Source organism: Bicyclus anynana, chromosome 10 (assembly GCF_947172395.1).
Source record: "Bicyclus anynana chromosome 10, ilBicAnyn1.1, whole genome shotgun sequence".
Classification (NCBI taxonomy): domain Eukaryota; kingdom Metazoa; phylum Arthropoda; class Insecta; order Lepidoptera; family Nymphalidae; genus Bicyclus; species Bicyclus anynana.
Genome location: NC_069092.1, coordinates 4,685,908 through 4,706,169, shown reverse-complemented (window position 1 = coordinate 4,706,169; position 20,262 = coordinate 4,685,908). Strand labels below are relative to the sequence as shown.

At 36.7% G+C, this 20,262-nt stretch overlaps 1 protein-coding gene across 2 annotated transcripts; it reads left to right on the top strand.

The window, feature by feature from the left end:
- The first annotated feature begins 5,085 nt into the window (after nt 1-5,085).
- LOC112057754 (trypsin-1) lies at nt 5,086-19,756 on the top strand. 2 transcript variants are annotated; one of them, XM_024098292.2, is made up of 8 exons: nt 5,086-5,373; nt 11,983-12,109; nt 12,855-12,890; nt 13,944-14,106; nt 15,164-15,372; nt 16,062-16,222; nt 16,731-16,821; nt 17,366-19,756. In XM_024098292.2, exons 1-8 carry the CDS (start codon nt 5,281-5,283, stop codon nt 17,485-17,487), a joined length of 1,002 nt encoding a protein of 333 aa, XP_023954060.1. In that variant the 5' UTR covers nt 5,086-5,280; the 3' UTR covers nt 17,488-19,756. The 2 variants fall into 2 exon arrangements, with proteins under 2 accessions (XP_023954060.1, XP_052739991.1); XM_052884031.1 differs by lacking the exon at nt 12,855-12,890 and having other exon boundaries at nt 5,088-5,373.
- Nucleotides 19,757-20,262: the final 506 nt, after the last annotated feature.

Genomic DNA, 20,262 nt, shown 5'->3' with positions numbered 1-20,262 from the left:
CGTGGTGGACTATTGTAGAGTACCCCTCAATCTAAGACTCGTACTCGACTGAGACTATTAAATTTCCTAGTGCCCTTTTGCTTCCATCCGACTAAAGAAGTGAGGTACCAAGTTTCAATGATCAAGAACCCTTCGAAAAACAAAGAAACTAAGGGTCTATCGAAGGGTTGTCATGAAACCCGTGGGCGTATGGGAACAATTTGTCATGGTAATCTGAAAAAAATACAAGATTATACTTGGACGGCTGAGGGTCTGGATCCTTGAAACCTGCGTCTACCCTGCGTAACCTGCGTCCAAATACCCTTTAGGCTATCATACTTGCATATTATGGTAGGAGCATATTAGTATTAGAGTATTCTGTATAATGACGAATGTCTGGCTGTCGCTGGCTTTTGCTCCCCAACCGAACTAAGTACGATGCGCGAATTAAACGGTTTCGGCACAGTAGATGTGGTTTCGGTGTCCACAGTTGTATCTTATCACCCGAACTGCAAGTGCTGCTATTAGGTTGAACGTTGTGATAGCTGGTGTCAGCAATTGCCAGATAGGTACCCACTGCGATTTTTGCACTACGTCTTCTCGACACCTACCTACAAACGATCCAGCAGTTTACGAGGGTTATGTGACAAACATACCGTGCCAACATACAACATATTGTAGCTACCTACCATACCAAAAAGTATTATTACTTTATAGATAAAATAAACGAAAAAGAAATGCCTTACAAAATAAAATAGCAATAGATTATTCAAGCAACTGGTAGAATAGCTCTTAACTTTATCGATTTGCTTAAGTTCTGTAATAAAAAAAAGTTCATACACAGTATCCCGACTTACCTATAAACTTTATTTTTATTTAATACTTCACGCTTTTTACGTACTAGATGAGACTCTGATATTGTTTATATTATTATTAGAGTAAAGATATATACATATTACCTATATATTATATTTATATATATATATATATATATATTTATTTCTCTATTGTGACAATGTGATATACCTATATATGTAAGTATTTGTAACGTGCTTGCCAACACCTTTCTTTTGATATTAATGTTATCGCCGTTTAGTGTTGGAAATAGTAGTCTGTGACGGATATGACGTCGCTCGATCTCGTGTTGGCTTCAGTGTGTTCGTGGCGTTCGAGCCGTCCACATCTCTTGTTGTGTAATTCTTAATAGGTTACTTAGGATAGGCGGGGAGAGTGACTTGAGTGGAAAAGGGGAGTGTTTGTATACAGTCAAAGGTACCTTTAACCCTACACACATCGTTCACAAGTACGTGACTCCACTCAAGGTCATTCTCTGCCATTCTGAGGGTCTTATTTCGGTTACAGTTTGATTTGTTAATTAAGTTGTCCTGACAAGTGTTGTGAATCATAACCTTTGTTCGACATTAGTTTTCTTATATTTGTAATCACTTTTGAGTCCTATAATATTAAGTAATCACGGAATGATTATTTCAGTTAAATTTTTTTAGAGATTTGAATTAAGGTTTAAATTAGGTTTAAATTCCGTCCTATGTAGTTTAGACGCTACTCTTTACTGTGACGCTTCGGTAGAACATACATACAAACATACATACAGGGGCCGATCCAGCAACTAAATAAAACACTAAATTTTGTCGCACTTCACTTTTACTGCCCCTCATTTTTGCCGCTCTGGGCATTTGCCCCGCTAGTACGTAAACACATAGGTACATTAACCTTTTTTTAACCGACTTCAAAAAGGAGGAGGTTCTCAATTCGGTCGGTATTTTTTTTTTTTTTTATGTATGTACACCGATTACTCAAAGACGCCTGGACCGATTTCAAAAATTATTTTTTTGTTTGAAACGGTATAGTCCCCATTTGGTCCCATTGCCATCATGTCAAGATCTGGTGATGGAATCCTGGAGAAATTGAGGGGAACTTTCGAAAATTATATGGGTGTCTAGTGTGTTCGTATACTTTTCCATTTAGTACTTTTAAGCACTACAATTTCATGAAGGTTTAAAATCGATCTGATGATGGAGCCATAAAACAGACGAGGGAACTCTTCGGCGATTTACAGCACTTACCTTGTGTTTGGGCTTGATTAATTTGTATTAATGAGGACTTTCCACATAGACAGGTTGTGACTGTCATTTAGGGGTTTGGTGATGAAGACCAAGGACAATTAAGGGAACTCCTTAACAGTTAACAGTAACTACCTTGTGTTTGGTCTTGATTAATTCGTATTGCTGAGAACTTTCTACCTAGATAAGTTGTGTCTGTTATTAGGGGTCTGATGATGAAGACCAAGGTCAATTAAGGGAACTCCTTAACGGTTTACGGTAGCTACCTTGTGCTTGGGCTTGATTAATTTGTATTGCTGAGAATTTGTTACCAAGATGGGTTGTGACTGTCATTAGGGGTCTGATGTATTCGTTTGAGATGAAATTTTACACTAAAAATGGAAAAATAATAAAAATTTTAATAAAAAAAAATACAACCGACTTCAAAACCTACAAACGTACCCACTAAACTAAAAAGTGAAAAATAACATCATAATATGTTCTACCTGCTGATCAGTATGAAGGCGGTGCTTAGCCGGTGTTGTCTTAATTTAAGCCATTTCTGACAGGACCACATGAAACAACACTGTCTGCAAAATCTAAATCTATAAGATATTCTCACATGGCTTGAATTAACACATCACCGGCCTTCATACTGATCAGCAGGTAGAACATATTATGATGTTATTTTTCACTTTTTAGTTTAGTGGGTACGTTTGTAGGTTTTGAAGTCGGTTGTATTTTTTTTTATTAAAATTTTTATTATGTTTCAATTTACTTGCCGGGACCTGTACTGGCTTTGTCTTGTACTATTATGCATTCTGTGTAACCTGGGTAGGGAGGTACTCGTTTTCTAAGGTTTTAGTTATGTAGGTAGTTATCTAAATAGAGTCGTGTTGAACGATACGGAAATGTCGAGCGGCACTAACTACATAAATAGTTAAGTACGTACCTCGTACCTCGTACCTCGCAGCTTCATTTCACTTTCATTTATCATAGCTCGGAAATCCCAGCTACCGTATGTTGACGTGTTGTTTACCTACTACCTACCTATTTTATTAGGAGTGAACAGGAACACTGAGAAGCAAGAATTACCTCTTCCTGTCTAACTAATTTAAAATTGCCAACGTTTTACAAAATTGGATTTTTTTAAAGTTTCGTATCTTAAACGAAAAAAATGGAACCCTCATAAAATCACCTTGTTGACCACCTGTCAAGGCAGACAGACAGACAGGTGTAATTCGGGAGGTATCAAGTTGATATTCAACCCTATACGGTAAGGTTCCTCTATACTCAGGTCCACACTCTCATAAAGTTGTGAAAAAATCAAACTTCTAAGTTTACGTAAGAAAAAGATACGGCGTTTATTAAGCAAGAAACATATTTAGACACTCTCAAAGGAATCAAAACTCATAGGGTACTCATAGGGTAATCATCAATCAAAACTATACATTTGGAAAATAAACTTTAAAAAACATGGGCACTGAAATTCGGGAAAGGCTCGGCAAAAACTGCGCAATTCGAGTCCTGAAAAATTTTAATGACTACTAAGTAACCATCGGGGGGCGAGTTCTATTCGCACTTGTCCGGTTTTTTAGGGTTCCGTTGTTCACAAAGAACCCTTATAGTTTCGCCATGTCCGTCCGTCTGTCCGCTGTTTAGCATGGAGACTATTACTACTAAGTTCATTAAAAATGTGAACAACATCTCCTACATGTGTAAAGTGGGGATGTTTATTTTACTCGTTTATTTCATAGTGTGGGATATCGTTGGATTGGACTATAAAAGAAATGTGGGGTCTTGTACCAACATTTTTAGCGATTGCTATTAAAAAGAGTGTCGACCAACTTAAATAACGTTATTTTGGTAGCCTTTGGTTCCCAACCTACTCCGTGAAGCAGTAGCCGAGCTGGATGGTCTGCTAAAAGTTGGGAGCTAGTTTCCGTGCGGTGGAGTGATCCATTGCGGACTAGCACAATGGTCAGCGTTATGACCAAGTACCTACTTACATGAAGAACTAAGGAATGAAGACAGCAACATTCCATGGCATGCAAGTTACACGTCCTATAGGTATAAAGCCTGCTGGACTAGTCAACCTGGGGTATGCTTAGGCGTTAAGCCTCATGTATAATTTCACCGTTAACCATTTTACCTTTCAGACTACAAAAACTTTTCACGGCCTCCGTGAGGCAGTGGTATGCGCGGTGGATTTACAAGACAGAGGTCCTGGGTTCGATCCCCGGCTGGGCAGATTGAGATTATCATAATTTGTCCAGGTCTGGCTGGTGGCAGGCTTCGGCCGTGGCTAGTTACTACCCTACCGGCAAAGACGTACCGCCAAGCGATTTAGCGATACGATGCCGTGTAGAAACCGAAAGGGGTGTGGATTTTCATCCTCTTCCTAACAAGTTAGCCCGCTTCCATCTTAGACTGCATCATCACTTACCATCAGGTGAGATTGTAGTCAAGGGCTAACTTATAAAGCATAAAAAAAAAGGAAATGATGCTTGGCAACAGGAATAAGTTCAAAATCAAAGTAATAAAGTCCGAGTTAGGTTACCAATGTGTTCTTCTTCTTGGTCTTATCCATATGCTTAAATACTGTTAGAAAAACCTGAATATTTAATCCCCTACATGGAAAGTTAGATATTATTTTCTTCATCAGAACATAATGTTACATTTTTATCCTTATTAGCGGACGCCCGCGACTTTGTCCGCGTGGAATTTAGTTTTTTACAAATCCCTCGGGAACCATGGATTTTTCCGGGGTAAAAAGTCTATGTGTTTATCTAGAGTAAAATCTATTTTCATTCCAAATTTCAGCTAAATCGCTGCAGTAGTAGCGGCGTTATAGAGTAACAAACATCCAAACATCCATACAAAATTTCACGTTTATAATATTAGTAGGATAGAATAGTTTCTTTATTTAAGCGATAGTTATCACTTTATATTGATATTGATAACATAAAACAGCTGTGTAGTATAAACAGATCGATCGTGGAGGTAACGCTGACGGCGGTGGGGCTCGCTTTTGGCCGCGGAGAAAGTCTCGAAGCGCTGGCCTGAGACCTCACGTAGACGATCCCGCGCGGCCGCGGCCGCCAGCGTCAGTCGGCCACCATTTTATTTGCGAATTATTCCAAACAATGTCATTAAAACGCTGAATTCGAGAGGAAACGCCGCGAGGAAATGCCGCGCAAATAAATATCTGCGAAGAATCGCGACAGCTCGAACATCGACAATGTGCCCATGGAAAACAGTGGCTATATTTTTTGTGATCACGCTCAGCTTTTTGGAGGGTAGGAAGATATCGCAGGATATACGCGACAACCATGTGAGTATAACGTTTTCATTATCGGTCAACGCGCGTGACAGTGCATCGACATGCGATGCACTTTTACTTTCAGTGGATTGCACTCGCTTGATAGCTATCTATTGCGATGTTAATTAACTTTGTGACGACGACTGTTAGTGAGCACTTAACTATAAGTATGTGTGTGTTGAGTATCGATTTATTTATTTTTAATGTTTAATTATTTCATATAACTAGGTATTAGTAATTTGCTGATTCTACGACAAACCAAATAATAAATCACTGAAGAACAGTAGGACCTACCTACGAGTAGGTATGTTTGGATAAAAAACTTAAAAAACAGTTTAACTTTATATTTAATTTTTTGCGTTAAGAATTTCCAATTTGTGTGTGATGGCCTTACCTTGCTTCAATGCGGGTTGGCCAGAGTGATGATAAATTATTTTACGACCACTGATGTTAATGATAGTGACTGGTACCCACGGCGTAGCAAATATTAAAAAAAAATTCAAGGGGAGGTTGGTTCTCTCCTTAAATGAGAAAGAATATGTGACTTAATGTTCAATTCTTTCGGGATCCGGCCTCCGTGGCGCAGAAAGCGCGGTGGATTTACAAGATGGAGGTCCTGGGTTCGATCCCCGGATGGGCCGATTGAGGTTTTGTTAATTGGTCCAGGTCTGGCTGGTGGGAGACTTCAGCTGTGGCTAGTTACCAACCCTACCGTCAAAGACGTACCGCCTAGCGATTTAGCGTTCCGGTACGATATCGTGTAGAACCGAAAGGAGTGTGGGTTTTCTTCCTCCTCCTAACAAGTTAGCCCGCTTCCATCTTAGATTGTATCATCACTTACCATCAGGTGAGATTGTAGTCAAGGGCTAACTTGTAAAGAATTAAAAAAAATAGTCACCGGGCGCAATTTTACTTGGCAACCTATTTGCAATGAATCAAAGTGAATATTTTCTATCATTTATTTTGTATCCCAAATAAATAACAGATGAGTGTATATATTCCTTATGTCGGATCTCGTACTACAAAATGTTGCTTCCTATATCATAAACACTGACATTAAATATCCGCTAATGGACCTTAATAATGCTGAAGCAATCATATTCGTATAGTATAGATGAAACGGACATGCACTACTTTCGCCAGTTACGTCACGTTATATAAGAATATTTCACCTACTTGGTTGCACGCCTTATGCAGGCCATTCGTGTTTTGGCCATCCTCATTCCTTATACGCCGTTCACCTTACCTTTGACCTCTTCTCATTTCCGTATGCCTAACTAGTAATTACCGTTTTCCATGGCTTATTTGTCTTTAGGCTATCGTGAAAAAGGTTCATTACATTGTTTTGTAGATATGGTATAGCTTTTTTTACTAACGACCCAGTGGTTAGCCTATTTAGCTTCGCATCACAGAGTCCTGGGTCAGGCGTAAGATGTTGAGCGTTTCTTACTGAAAAAAAATCATTATAAGTTCTATATCGAGTCGGGAAGTTAGAGGTATTATTATCCCTCGGTCCTAATCGTTATTATCATTAACGCCAGCTCGAATTGGAGCAACGTCGTGGATCTAAGCTCTATATGATCCGTATCCTCTCTTGTGGGCGGTTAAAATTTCAATATAGACTGATAATAATCATAGCGTTTATTGAACTCGCTGACAAATAAGATGCATATTATTTTAATTACGTTATTGGAAAATGCAAAACCTGCATAAATTTATGCGTCTTGCTCTACAAAAACTTAACGAATTAACTACTTGTCTTGTCAACGTAAAGTCCACCACGTTATGACAGCTCTAGTAGCAAATGGTAATCACTGAATCTGTATCGAAGTATTCTCAATTCTTTAGTTATTCAACATTCAAACTGTCAAGAAGGTTTCTGGATTACTGATCTGGATATATCACCACATAGAGCCGTAAAACATAACAACAACAGTAAAGTAGGCAGCATATCTCCTCTGAATTGTTTAAGACTTGCAGACTACATCTATTAGACACAATCAAGTAACTGTAACTCTGCCCACGGGTACATTCTCAGAACAAGCTCTGAGCAGAACTAAATGGTACACGGGAACAGGAAGAGTGCGTCCATTTATCTAATAACAAAACAAACCACTGTTTCTAATGAACCGAGAGATAATGATGGTGCGGTACGGTAATTAAATTGATAGCTAACTTTTCCAGGCTGTTGTTTATCACATTGTAAGTTGCGAGTAAATAATTTTGTGTCTAGACATTTAGTTTTGCCTAAATGAAATAGCTGATCAGTTGATATTAGTGTAATAAGGACGTTGTTTACAAAAAATCTCTCAACTACTAGTTACTATTTTAGTTAGTTAACATTTTTTTAACGTATAACTTCAGCGTGGATATTGTTATAGAATAAGTTTCTATACTAATTTTCTTTTTTATTAATTTGTATTTCGACATCTGTCAGATGGAATTGTTAGAAAACAAAGAATTAAATAAACAATCTTTTACTACAGATATTACGAGTATGATATGTTAGGCTTTAAAATAGATATAGGGGCACCATGACGCATATTTAGGTTTAACGCTATACCAGCCTGCTGTGGCAAACATACAGACATAATACTTTTTGCATAACAAAATCTAAAATAATCTACACAAACATTTGGAGATGTTTTTGTTAACCCAGAAAAGATTTATAATTATGCAACCTAAATACATAAAAAATTTGATATGATCGATTTTTTTACATAACTTTACATCCGGTTTAATAACATACTTCATAATTCTTTGTATTTATCGAAATAATCGTACTGAATTACATAATTATATTGCTTTCAAATTCTTCGTCTTGTTTTGTGGGTGTGCACTGTTCACCTACCTAAGTTATTAGCAGGTTTTCTTTACTTAATAATACTGTTTCTCTTTGCTGCAACTCCGTATTGTGGAGATTTCGAAGGTACCTCGTCTTCTAATTTTTTTTTATCACTCCGGATTTAGGTAGTCTATTCAGAATCCTACCAGATCTGTAACGTCTTAGAAATTCTTATACCTCTATCACCAATTTTAGTTTCAACACGAAACTTATTTCCACATGTAATTCTCCTTTCTTCATTAGGAGAATTATAGCACTCCATTAACGAACTAAAAATATAGTTTTTTTTTTTATAAATCATCTTTTATTAATTTCTTCAATCTATCTACCAGACAACGAATCCAATTTATCAAGAGTACCTAATAATAAGCTCAAAATAATTTATTAGGTTTACGTCTTTCTGTCTTTTATTTTGTTTTCTTTGCTTTCAGCGTCAGAATTCGTAAGGTCAATCATCAAACTACTTTCCAATGTAATTGCAAGCCTTTCACGAGGTAATTGTTATGGTACTCTCCTTTTTGTTATACATTTACAGACTCGATACCCAAGAAAGCATTTTAAGGCGTAAATTGTTAAAAGGAAACTAGGGCGTTTCAATCAAAAATATCCACCTACTTAAACTCTTCAGTATATTAATTGTTGTTATAAATATTTAAAAATGGATTATGTAAAAGAGCTAAGTTAAGCTGATTTAATAACTGTTGGAATATTTTGATATCATGATGATTATGTTGTTTATCATTAAAAACTAATCAGTACAGCGACACATTTGCCTAAATTTCTTAGTATTCGTCTACGAGTTAAGTTAACACCAATCGCTCCAATAATTAGCAGACCTTGATCGATCGGTCTACGATCTGATATTGAACTTCAGACATTATAGTTGAAGTAATGATTGGAGCCAAGGTCCGTTACAACATTGTTTACCAATCGTGTCACGGTTCAATCCAGATTTGTCGAAGTTATATAAAACTTAGAACTTCTTTGAGGTTTTGCGTGAACTTAATTTATAAAATTTTAATTAACTAATAATAAGTTAATTTATAAAAAGTAAATATTTTTTTCATTTCCTTTTTATACTTGGACAATTTGAAGATTTGGACCCTTGAAACCGGTGAACCTTGAACCGGCCTTTAAACACCATGCAAAGCCAACACGATACAAACTCTACAATTGGCCACCATAATTACATATGGATTGTATTTCAGCCTTCAAAAGAAGAAGTATTTCTGGCTAAAGCAGGCATTGGTACATTAGCATACATACGGGAGTTAGCATCTGGGTCAAGAAAATAAAATTGTGCAGTCTAATTCGTCAACAGTGTTTGTGTTTACAACTGGTCAACCTTAGCCTTGTTAGCTGGTTATGTCAGAGCTGTTAGCTAATATAAAACGTATATACAGTCGTTTCGTCACCGTTACGTGGTCGCCGCCGGTGGCAAGGGAAAGCGCATGAATACACACCTACCTAACATACGATTCTGATTTGCGGAACGTTGAATACGTTTCTTGTACTAATATTTGCAAGGAAAATGCGTACACATGCGTGTACATAAACATTTTCACATAGTCATCATCATCATCATCATCATCATCATCAATATCGACCCATATTTGGCTCACTGCTGAGCACAAGTACACCATGCTGGCCCAATGCGGATTGGTAGACTTCACATACGTAGATAATTAAAAAAAATCTCAGGTAGGTATGCACGTTTCCTCACGATGTTTTTCTTTCACCGTTTGAGACAAGTGATATTTAATTTACATAGGTCTAGGGAAAAGGTTAGGTGGGTTTAGGGAGATAATTTTATTCTATAACGAACACAATAAGATGTTAATGACAATAAAGGATGGACGGCATAATGATCTACGAGGCACAGAGGTATAAAACCACGAAGTTTCCAACTGCAACCTGGATTTTTAATACGAAAAAAAATTAACCCGCTGCATATATTTCCGTTTATTTTAGAACCACACGCCTCATGTTCAGAGCGGACACGCAGTTTGGTTTATACCTACATCGAAATCAAGTCACATTTAGGTAGATGTTTACAATATTATCTCGTAGAACAATACAAACAAGTAGTTATCGTAGAAATTGTTGAACTCAGGTATGGGATCTTTTCAATTCAATGTAGAATAATATGTCGTTACTTACGTTCTTATAGTAGTATCTATAAATAACCATGGTATAGTCTTATGGTCGTATGTAACTTCGTTTCATAAGGTCCTGGTTTTGGACTACCTCTGGGTCCTTTCCAATACCTATAAGGGAGGAGTAACTGCCTCATTGATCTCCTGGTAAGCTGGTTTGGTATCAGAAAGCTTTGGCTATTTGGCGTCATTCGACTTATAATAAGTTCAAATACTGCTTGTCCAGTGGTTAGCTTATGCAGCTTCAGTTAAAGCTCAAGTTTGAGACTTGGGTCCTCATCTATAGGACAGCGTCATCCTCGTCAGAGAATGTAGAATGACGTAACTGAATTCGGAATTTTCAGCAGACCGAAAATTCTACTTAATGAGACAAATCCTCGATACAATACTCCAATGGATACATAACCTAATTGAGTTACTGGAATATCTGTTAAAATCAGATGTCATTACTTGTAGAGGAAAAATATAGATCGATGAGAGGAATACGTAATATGAAGCTATAGCTATCAACTAACCCACCTTACCCTTAACTGACGTGACATTGGTTTAGGTAGTTGTATTGGTTGTCCTAAACGTCACCAATAATTAGGGCTCATATTCTGTGGAGGTACTCAACAACATGGAATGATCCCTTATGTTAATTAGCCGCGTTCAAGTAAATCCAAAAATACCTTGTTCGGCTCAACTTTATTTACATATAATATATGTAAACGCGTTCACTTAAAAACGATTGTTATCAGGGTAGATATGGCGCGTGCAAAAAATACCTTTCTCTTTTTTTAGTGCTGATTCCGTACACGCAAAAACCTCTCAGTCACTGGGAACGTAGTTAATCTCCCCACTATCTACAAGAAAGCATATCAAAGAACAAGGGAAATAAAACTAAAAGTGCATGGCCGACCGGAACGTGCTCGTTAAGATTGTGAAAGTAACATTGACATTAGCTCGGCAATTACTTATCTTATTGCGTAAGGGTTCTTCTGCGAGTGCACGCGAAAGTAAAGTACGCAACAAAGCCGAACTTATGTAAGTTATCTCCACGGTTTACTTCCGATAAGATCCTGAAAGCATAATATGTTAATATTGTACGATAAGATCTGTCATATACCTTTTGTGTTATTTATTAGTGCTTGAAATTAAATATCACGTGTCTCAAACGGTTAAGGAAAACATCGTGAGGAAACTTGCACACGAGAGAATTTAATCCGCATTGAGCCAGCGTGGTGGACTGATTGGCCTAACCCCTCTCATTTTGAGAGGAAATTCGAGCTCAGCAGTGAGCCGTAGGTTGATAACGACGATATGGTTAATTAATCTTAACGTGCGATTGGCCGCCGTGGTTGGAAAATTCGGCAAATTAAAATAAACATCAATGTCATCTATCTACTGTATGATATCCGCCAGTAAGCACCGGATGACATTTTGTTACATAAAATCTCATTTTCGTAACTTACATTTAATTACAGTTAATTAATATGGAATTAATTAACTGAAATTAAATTAAAGATAAACAGAATTAGAATGTTGCTTCTTTATTTTGTATTTATGTCAAAAGTGTTTGAAAGCTATGCCTACTTCAAATAAATGTATTTCGAATATGAATTTATTTAATTTTTACAGGTTTCCACGGGCAATCGTTCGGAGCGGTTTCTGTTCGACAACATCTTCGGCTTGGAGGTGCCTCTGCTAGAGGAGCAGAGCGTGGAAGATGACGAGGATGACACCCAGGTCAAGAACTGTTCCTGCGGTAGGTTCTGACATCAACCAGATATTTTAAGTGAACAAACATTTTAAGAGACATTTTTTGTACGTAAACGTAACTAGTTAGTATTAATTTTACGAGATCCGGCATATGAAATATATACCCTCGTATGTTATTCATTTGGGAGAAATAAATGATAGAAAATATTCACATTAACTCATTGCATATAAAAATAACCAGATGAGACGAATATCTAAGCAATCCATGGATTCACCGTGCGGAGAAAATCTCCGAGCAAAGTCCAGGACTAGTGACCACTGGATGTAGGGTTAAGGAAATATTAAATTAATAAGATAGGAATAATATATATTTTTAATGCTTATTCTTAGACCATAATGAAGATTATCTTGCTAAGAAGCCAAATTAAGAAAATATTAATCTTTTCCTAAATTATAGGATCGAACCATGAACCATCTACAAAATTACTTATGAAGGTTTGATTTTTGTATTGTATACAATTAGATTATCATTTATTTTTTTACTAATTTTAGGTAACTGTACCAACTTATATTGACAGATTTTTATAAAGGTTCTCACTACTAAATACGGCGCATATAGTTTTTACCACTTAGCAAATCTCTACCTACTCTTGTTTTAGCACAAAATCTTAATTTTCTTCTACATCTAGACCCTTATAGTTTATCTTTTACATTAGCATCTAAGGTACTTCGGAAATAGTCTATGAACTCTAAAGCAAACCTTACTATTTTCAATCACGTTTACATTCTAGAATGCGGCAGAGCAAACCCACTTCCTAGAAAGTTAGGTAAGTTTCAAACTGGAATATCTGGCACTCTGTAGCAGGTTTCAAGCACCCTTTGCACTGCTTTTTGTAATGTTTGGCACCAATAAACACCAATCGTTTTTAGTTTTATTTTATTCCTATTTCCCACTAGTTTATTACCTCTTTATTCTAACCTATTTTTAATTAAATAAAATTGAATGGTTGTCCAATATCCAAGTTATTTATTATTGTAGTGGTAGATGAGTACAATGTAAAACGTAGAATAGTCGTTTGCACGTAGTACATTAGTTTTGATTTGATTATGTTTTGTTTTATTCCTGTTACCCCACTGGTTTATTAGTATTTTATCTTGTATTATTTTATTTACATTATTCCTTTTATTTATTTTAGGTTGAATGATTGTTAAATAAATTGATAAATACACCCTTGAACCTTTGCATGTAGTATTTAAATTGTTATGGAATCCTTTTGCACTTTACACTTAACTTACCCTTGAAGATTTAATTAATATTGATTAACTATTATAACTGTGGGCCTCGTAAGAAGGTTCATTCATTCAGCATGCATGGTGCGAGATAGAAGTACGCGGAGTATTCCTGCGTGATTTAATCAGAAATTAGGAAATCTGCAGAAGAACCGAAGTCATCGATATAGTTTAACGAGTCGCAAATCTGAAGTGACAAGATGGGCGGGGGAAATAGCTCGAAGAGCTGTTCTCTGTTGGGATCTCAGGGTGATGCGAAGTGGCGACCCCGCACCGGAACTCACAGTATTGCTAGGTGGACTGATGACTTCCAACGGGTACCTACGGGAGCCTTTTCAGAAACTACTTTGGTAGTTTTGGCACTATCAGGTTTAGGGTTATTGTCTGGAGACTAACTTAATTTCTGTCTTATTCGTTAAGGAAAACCCTATTCATCAAAGTCGGTAAAGCAAGCCACGCAAATCGCAATAACTCGGTTACAGGTATTACCCCGGCAACAATACTTCCGATATACATTTACGCAATTCAATGAATAGCCGTAATATAGGCTCGGCTTCCTGCAGCTAATTAATTTCACTTTCTCGACGCAGAGTGCGGCGGGCCGAACCAGGAGAACCGTATAGTGGGTGGAATGCCGGCGGGCATAAACCGGTACCCCTGGATGGCGAGACTGGTGTACGACGGCCAGTTCCACTGCGGAGCGTCGCTTCTCTCCAAGGAGTATGTTTTGACAGCGGCACATTGTGTTAGAAAGTAAGTCGTTGAAAATCCATGTATTTTTTTGCCATATCTTTTTTATTTAATATCACCAATATTCCCATTCCCCTCCAACTAGTCGGGAAAGACTGTATTAGGAGTGGGTACGACAATAGTCCAATGGGGTGGGGATCGAACTACCACCCGCCTTACCGTTGAGCTATTGAGGCTATAGTATATTATATATTAGTCCATACTGTATTATACATATATATTATTAGGCTATTTTAGTCCATACTATATTATTAGGCTAGATTAGGTTATATTAGTCCATACTAATATTTTAGGAGTAAATGCGAAAGTTCGCCTGTCTGTATATTGCCTTCTCACGGTTAAACTAATGAACCGATTTGGATGAAATTTGGTGTATAGATAAATTTAACTTTGTAGCTGTTCATAGGCTACTTTTCTTCCCGGAAAAATCCATGGTTCCTGTGGTAAAAAACAGAATTTAACACGAACGCAGGTGCCTATGACCGCTTTGTGCCTGTGGCACCATTGTGCCGTATTGACTGATTTGCAAGGAGGAGGATTGTTTTTTTTTCTTTTTTTTAATGTTTGTTACCTCATAACTTCGTCATTTATTAATCAATCTTAAAAATTCCTCTTTTGTTCGAAAGTGTATACATACCTACTTACTTCCAGATTGGTCCCATTTCATTTTCATGAAGATCGGTTAAGTTATTTTGTGTTAAACTCAAAATAACTGAAATACCTTTTTTTTTGTTAAAAAGATTATCTATTTATTTGAAAGAGTGTTTATCATCGATGATTTAGCAAAATGAGTTCCGCCGTTAACGAGAAATAGGGGTGAATGGGTCTATATAACATAATATGATCGGCATAGGGTGATAATGTGTTACCATTGTAACTATCTATCCGGGACCACACCTTAATGACCACCTTACGAACATCGGAGCGAGTTGTTATCAGACGTCAATCAGCTGACATGATGATGATGATGATGATGACTATAAACACCGGTTTTAATTTCGTCAATCCAGCGCATTGGTGACCAGTCACGGTAATAGTTGGTTTGTGTCGTCTATTCCAGACTTAAACGATCGAAAATCCGAGTGATCCTGGGCGATCATGATCAGACGGTGACCACGGAGAGCGCTGCCATCATGCGCGCCGTCACGGCCATCGTCCGCCACCGCAGCTTCGACGCCGACTCCTACAACAACGACATCGCTCTGCTCAAGCTGCGGAAACCCGTCACCTTCTCCAAGATCATCAAACCCGTGTGTTTGCCTCCAGCAAGTATGTATTATTTATTTATAACTAGCGGACGCCCGCGACTTCGTCCGCCCTTAGACCTCTTTAATCTAGCCCTTACAGTAGTATCGCTGTAAAAATGGAGTAACTTTTCCCGTTTTCCCAACATTTTCCTTCACTGCTCTGCTCCTGCTATTGATGGTAGCGTGATGAAAAGTATACTATAACCTGCCCAGAAGTATGAAGAATGATTGTGCCAAGTTTCGTTGAAATCTGTCGAGTAGTTTTTGTTTCTATAACGAACATACATACACACAGACATAGACAGACAGAATTTTACTGATTGCATTTTTGGCATCAGTATCGATCACTAATCACCACCTGGTAGTTATTTTGCAAATATATTTCATATACAGAATTGTTATAAGTATAGATTTATTATAAGTATAGATAACTAGTTATTTGAATTAAAGAACGCAGCTTATGGGATGCAATGTTCCTCTGTAGGCCGAATGTACGAATAGGAGATTTGTACGACAACTTCAATTTAAAAAGTGCGAATTTTGAAATTGCTTTAATTTTAGTATGCTCGTTTTTTTGTCGGTCGTATCTATAGTGCCCCCCTAGACGGGATGACCTAAGCAATTTCTTTAATAGCGTATAGACTAATTCAAGTCTAGCTGCCGGGAATGACTTGAGAATGATTAATAAAGTATATTTTTTTGGTTTTTCAGCTGCAGAGCCGACAGGTAAAGAAGGTATCGTGGTAGGATGGGGACGGACATCGGAGGGTGGCCAACTACCCGCCGTGGTGCAAGAAGTAAGGGTGCCTATTTTGTCACTCACCCAGTGTCGGGGGATGAAGTATAGAGCTTCTCGCATCACTAACAACATGGTGAGTGTGAATAATATTGACACAACAAGTGTTGTAGCAAGTTAGTTGTAGCACTTTAGTAACGTTGAGTTTGACTATTTGTAATTAATATTCCACCGGCTCGAAAGCCAGTTCTACGTTACCTTATCCTCTGCTGGTCATAGGCCTCTTGCATTGACCTCCATGAAAACGGTCTCGAGCCGCGAGTATCCAGCTGCTCCTTGCAACCCGCTTGATGTACTCGGTCCACCTAGTGGGGGGTCGACCAACACTGCGCCTTTCGGTGCGGGGTCGCCATTCCAGTACCTTGGGACCCTAACAATCGGCTCTTCGAACTATGTGGCCTGCCCATTGTCACTTCAGCTTCGCGATTCGCTGAGTTATATTAGTGACTTTGGTTCTTCTGCGGATCTCCTCATTTTTGATTGGGTCACGCAGAGAAGAGAAGCATAACTCGCTCCATCGCCCGCTGTGTCTCGAATCCGTAAAAATGGTTAAAGTATCTAAAAAGTATAATGAAATTTTTCAGCTTTGCGCGGGTCGAGCTTCAACAGACTCTTGCCAAGGCGACAGCGGCGGGCCTTTGCTTCTACAAAACGGAGACAGGTTCCAAATTGTCGGTAAGACTTCTTTTATTTTTTATCTGTACAAATCTCTCTACACATCTACAGTCTACTTCTAAAAAAATAAATAGAAGTGTTGCTTTGTAATTTTATATTAATGGTCTAAGATCTCGCATTAGAAATATATATCCTAATCTGCGGACCTATTATGTATCTTGGTGTACCTACCATTCAATTAATAAGTCACTACGTACACTACACCATTTTACATGAATTCGTTGATTTCTAGTTTCTACGATCATCTAAAATGTTACTGTTATCTGAATCTGCTACTACTACGACTATTACTATATACTAATTTTACTTAACGTAAAATTAAGATAATTATTTCATTTCGTTGAAAACACAATGTTAGATAATAGCAAACCGAAAATAAGATGAAACAGTTGAAATATAGACCATCATGGCCGATAGGCGTTCTGGCTCGTATTGTCAAAAACATATTTACAAACTAAAATTTTCATTTAAAAAAAGTGTCAACTAGCCTATTGAAAATGAATTTTTTGTATTTGGAAACTTGAAGTGATGTTTTATATTACAGGAATAGTATCATGGGGTGTGGGATGTGGTAGACCCGGGTACCCTGGAGTTTACACCCGGATAACCCGATACTTGCCGTGGTTGAGAGCGAACCTGCGTGACACCTGCCTCTGTGCCAATTAATTATATTTTAAATAAGAAATAGTCATAATATGTACCTAGTAAATAAGAATGTCTATTTGTAGCTAATAATATTGATATTTTTTATCATAATGTAAATATGGTCAATTGTAAACGCAAACCTATAAAACCTTTTTGTTTATTTAGGGTTAGTTCTCTCTCAGCTTACCTATGCAGTGGCATCCGAACAGAACGTTACGAAAAAACAATGTATAAACAAATGTACACCTTATTTCGTTCAATAGCTACTACAGGTATAAATATGTATATACCTTATAGAGTACATGTATTACAAATCGAAACCAGAATCTAAAAAAAATACTCAAGCCCAGTGGCGTAGCCTGGGGTTTTGCCACCCCTATAGTAAGCCTATAGTAATTCATTCATAAAAGTTAAATAATTTTTTTCAACTTATCTAATAATAACTTTTAATAGTGTTTGTATTAAATTTTGTATTAAAAAAATTTAAATAAATAAATAAATGAGTGCAAAATGTAAGAATAATAATAATTGTATTATATTGAATAAAATTAATCGCATTGTAGTTTTTAACTAACATATTTGCATTGTACCTATATTTTATTACATAGACTGCTACTGCTTTGGATTTTTTTTTTCTGTCTGAGTAGGTGCCGATAGCTCCCTGCGGAACCACTACGGCGTCACCGGGGGGGTTGGGCGAGCGCAAAAGCATCACCTGATGTGACCCGAAGGCTGAAAGAAAGATATAGGACAAAACGGCTCTCTAAGGGCGTCTCCTATGAGACTTGGACCTCGGCTTAGAGGGCCGTTCTGGAGGAGGTAACCGTGACCTGAGTGAATCAGTCCGGACGCCCCCTAGATCGTGAGTTAGAAAACCCACGTCCGGGTGACGTTAGATATCGGGGAAAACAACTGCTTTGGAAAGAGCAGACATCTTTGACAAGAAATGGCCAATTGAGCGAGCATAATATTATTGCAGGCTTTGAAAAGGCATATTTTGTGCTTGTCTAATGAGATTTATGAGGCGTGCATATTTGGATGTTTTTTATTTTCAATGGAGTTTGCTGAACGGGGCAATAGCCCCCCTTGCCCCCGCATCGCTACGCCACTGATTATTATACGCGCTATTTGTTTTTAAGTAGTTTTTAAAATATCATTGAGTACATTATGTGTATAATTAGGAATGCAAAGTAGTATTAAGTACTTATGCACTTGTTAAATGTATACTTTTATTTAATGTCTAATGAGAATAAATAACAATACCTAATTAACAGCTTCATTATATCATGCAGCTTCATTTTTTCATTATATCACTTGGTAGTTAATGATTATACTTAGTAATTTTATTATTCTATTTAATAATACATAGTTTTATGTAAATTTTTTAAATATAGTGGACAGGCCGGTGGTGCAGATTACCAATAGATGTTAAGCGACTGTAGACACTACCTACGTGTTCAATATTTTATTTGTACATAAATTGTTAAGAGAAATAATAATCATCTGTACATAATCATAATCATTATTATCATCACTATAATCGTCGTTAGCATCATAATCATCATCGTTGTCATTATAATTAGTACATTATCATAACATTATAATATTTCTGCTGTCCGATAAGTAAAACGCAGCGTACTTATGTTTTCTCCATTATATTTAAATGAATATGACTGCAATTGTATGAAATTACTTTTTTATTATATCTCTGATATTAATAGTATATTGGTGTCATATATATTTAAATTTTAAATTAATGTAAAATTGTCTGTTAGAAAGTATGACAAAATTATTAAAAAAAAAATACATGGACAGCAGCTACTAATACCATACCATCTATTGTTAAAATTATAAATTTAATAAAGCCATTGGTAACATGATGGCGAATATATAAATAGAGTCAGCTTACCTAATATAAATTAGAACAGTGTGTTATAAGATAAATTATTTCTTTTTTTTTTTAATTGTTATATATCTAAAATTATCGCTCTTTAGGCTGTAACTGTGATTTATATCACGATAAATTTATCGTTATATTGTTGAATTAATTTAATTATTGTAAATAATTTTCATGTTTTTATTGTTCTACTATCTTCTTTCTACTCTACTCTATTTTCTCAACTTCTAGGTGGTTTGTTTCTGAATGTTGTCTTTGATTATGATAGTGTCAGAGATCACGGTTAGATCTCAGACATGGAAATAAAAAGTGAATAACACTAAATTATAAATGACGTTGTTAAATACTTTATTTAAGATAGGACCGTAATAATTTATATAGTCTCTACGTAATTATAAACAAAAAAATTATTTATTAATTAAGATTACTGTTATTTTTTCAATTGCTTTTAAATAAAGGTTTTTAATTAAAAATTGTTTTTTTTTTTTAAATAATATAGGGGTATCGAAAGAAACAGGAACATGGTTTCTGAGTTCTTGCCTCAATTTATTAAGTTATATACATAGAGCTCTTGTGGCGAGTTAAATCAAGGTTTAGTAATCTTGTATCATTTCCGTAACTTGATGGACTTAAACCATCAAGTTTATCTATACTTACTATAATATTACAAAGAGGTAAAGTTTGTTATAAGCCTTACTAGAGCTACGGATCCGAGACTTGGTAGCAGACTATGGGCCTTATTAGAAGGCTCAAAGTCACTCAACGGGCGATGGAGCGAGCTTTGCTTGGAGTTTGTCTGCGTGATCGAATCAGAAATTAGAAAATCCGCAGACAAACCAAAGTCACTGACATAGCTCTGCGAGTCGCAAAGTAGATGTGGCAATGGGCTGGCCACATAG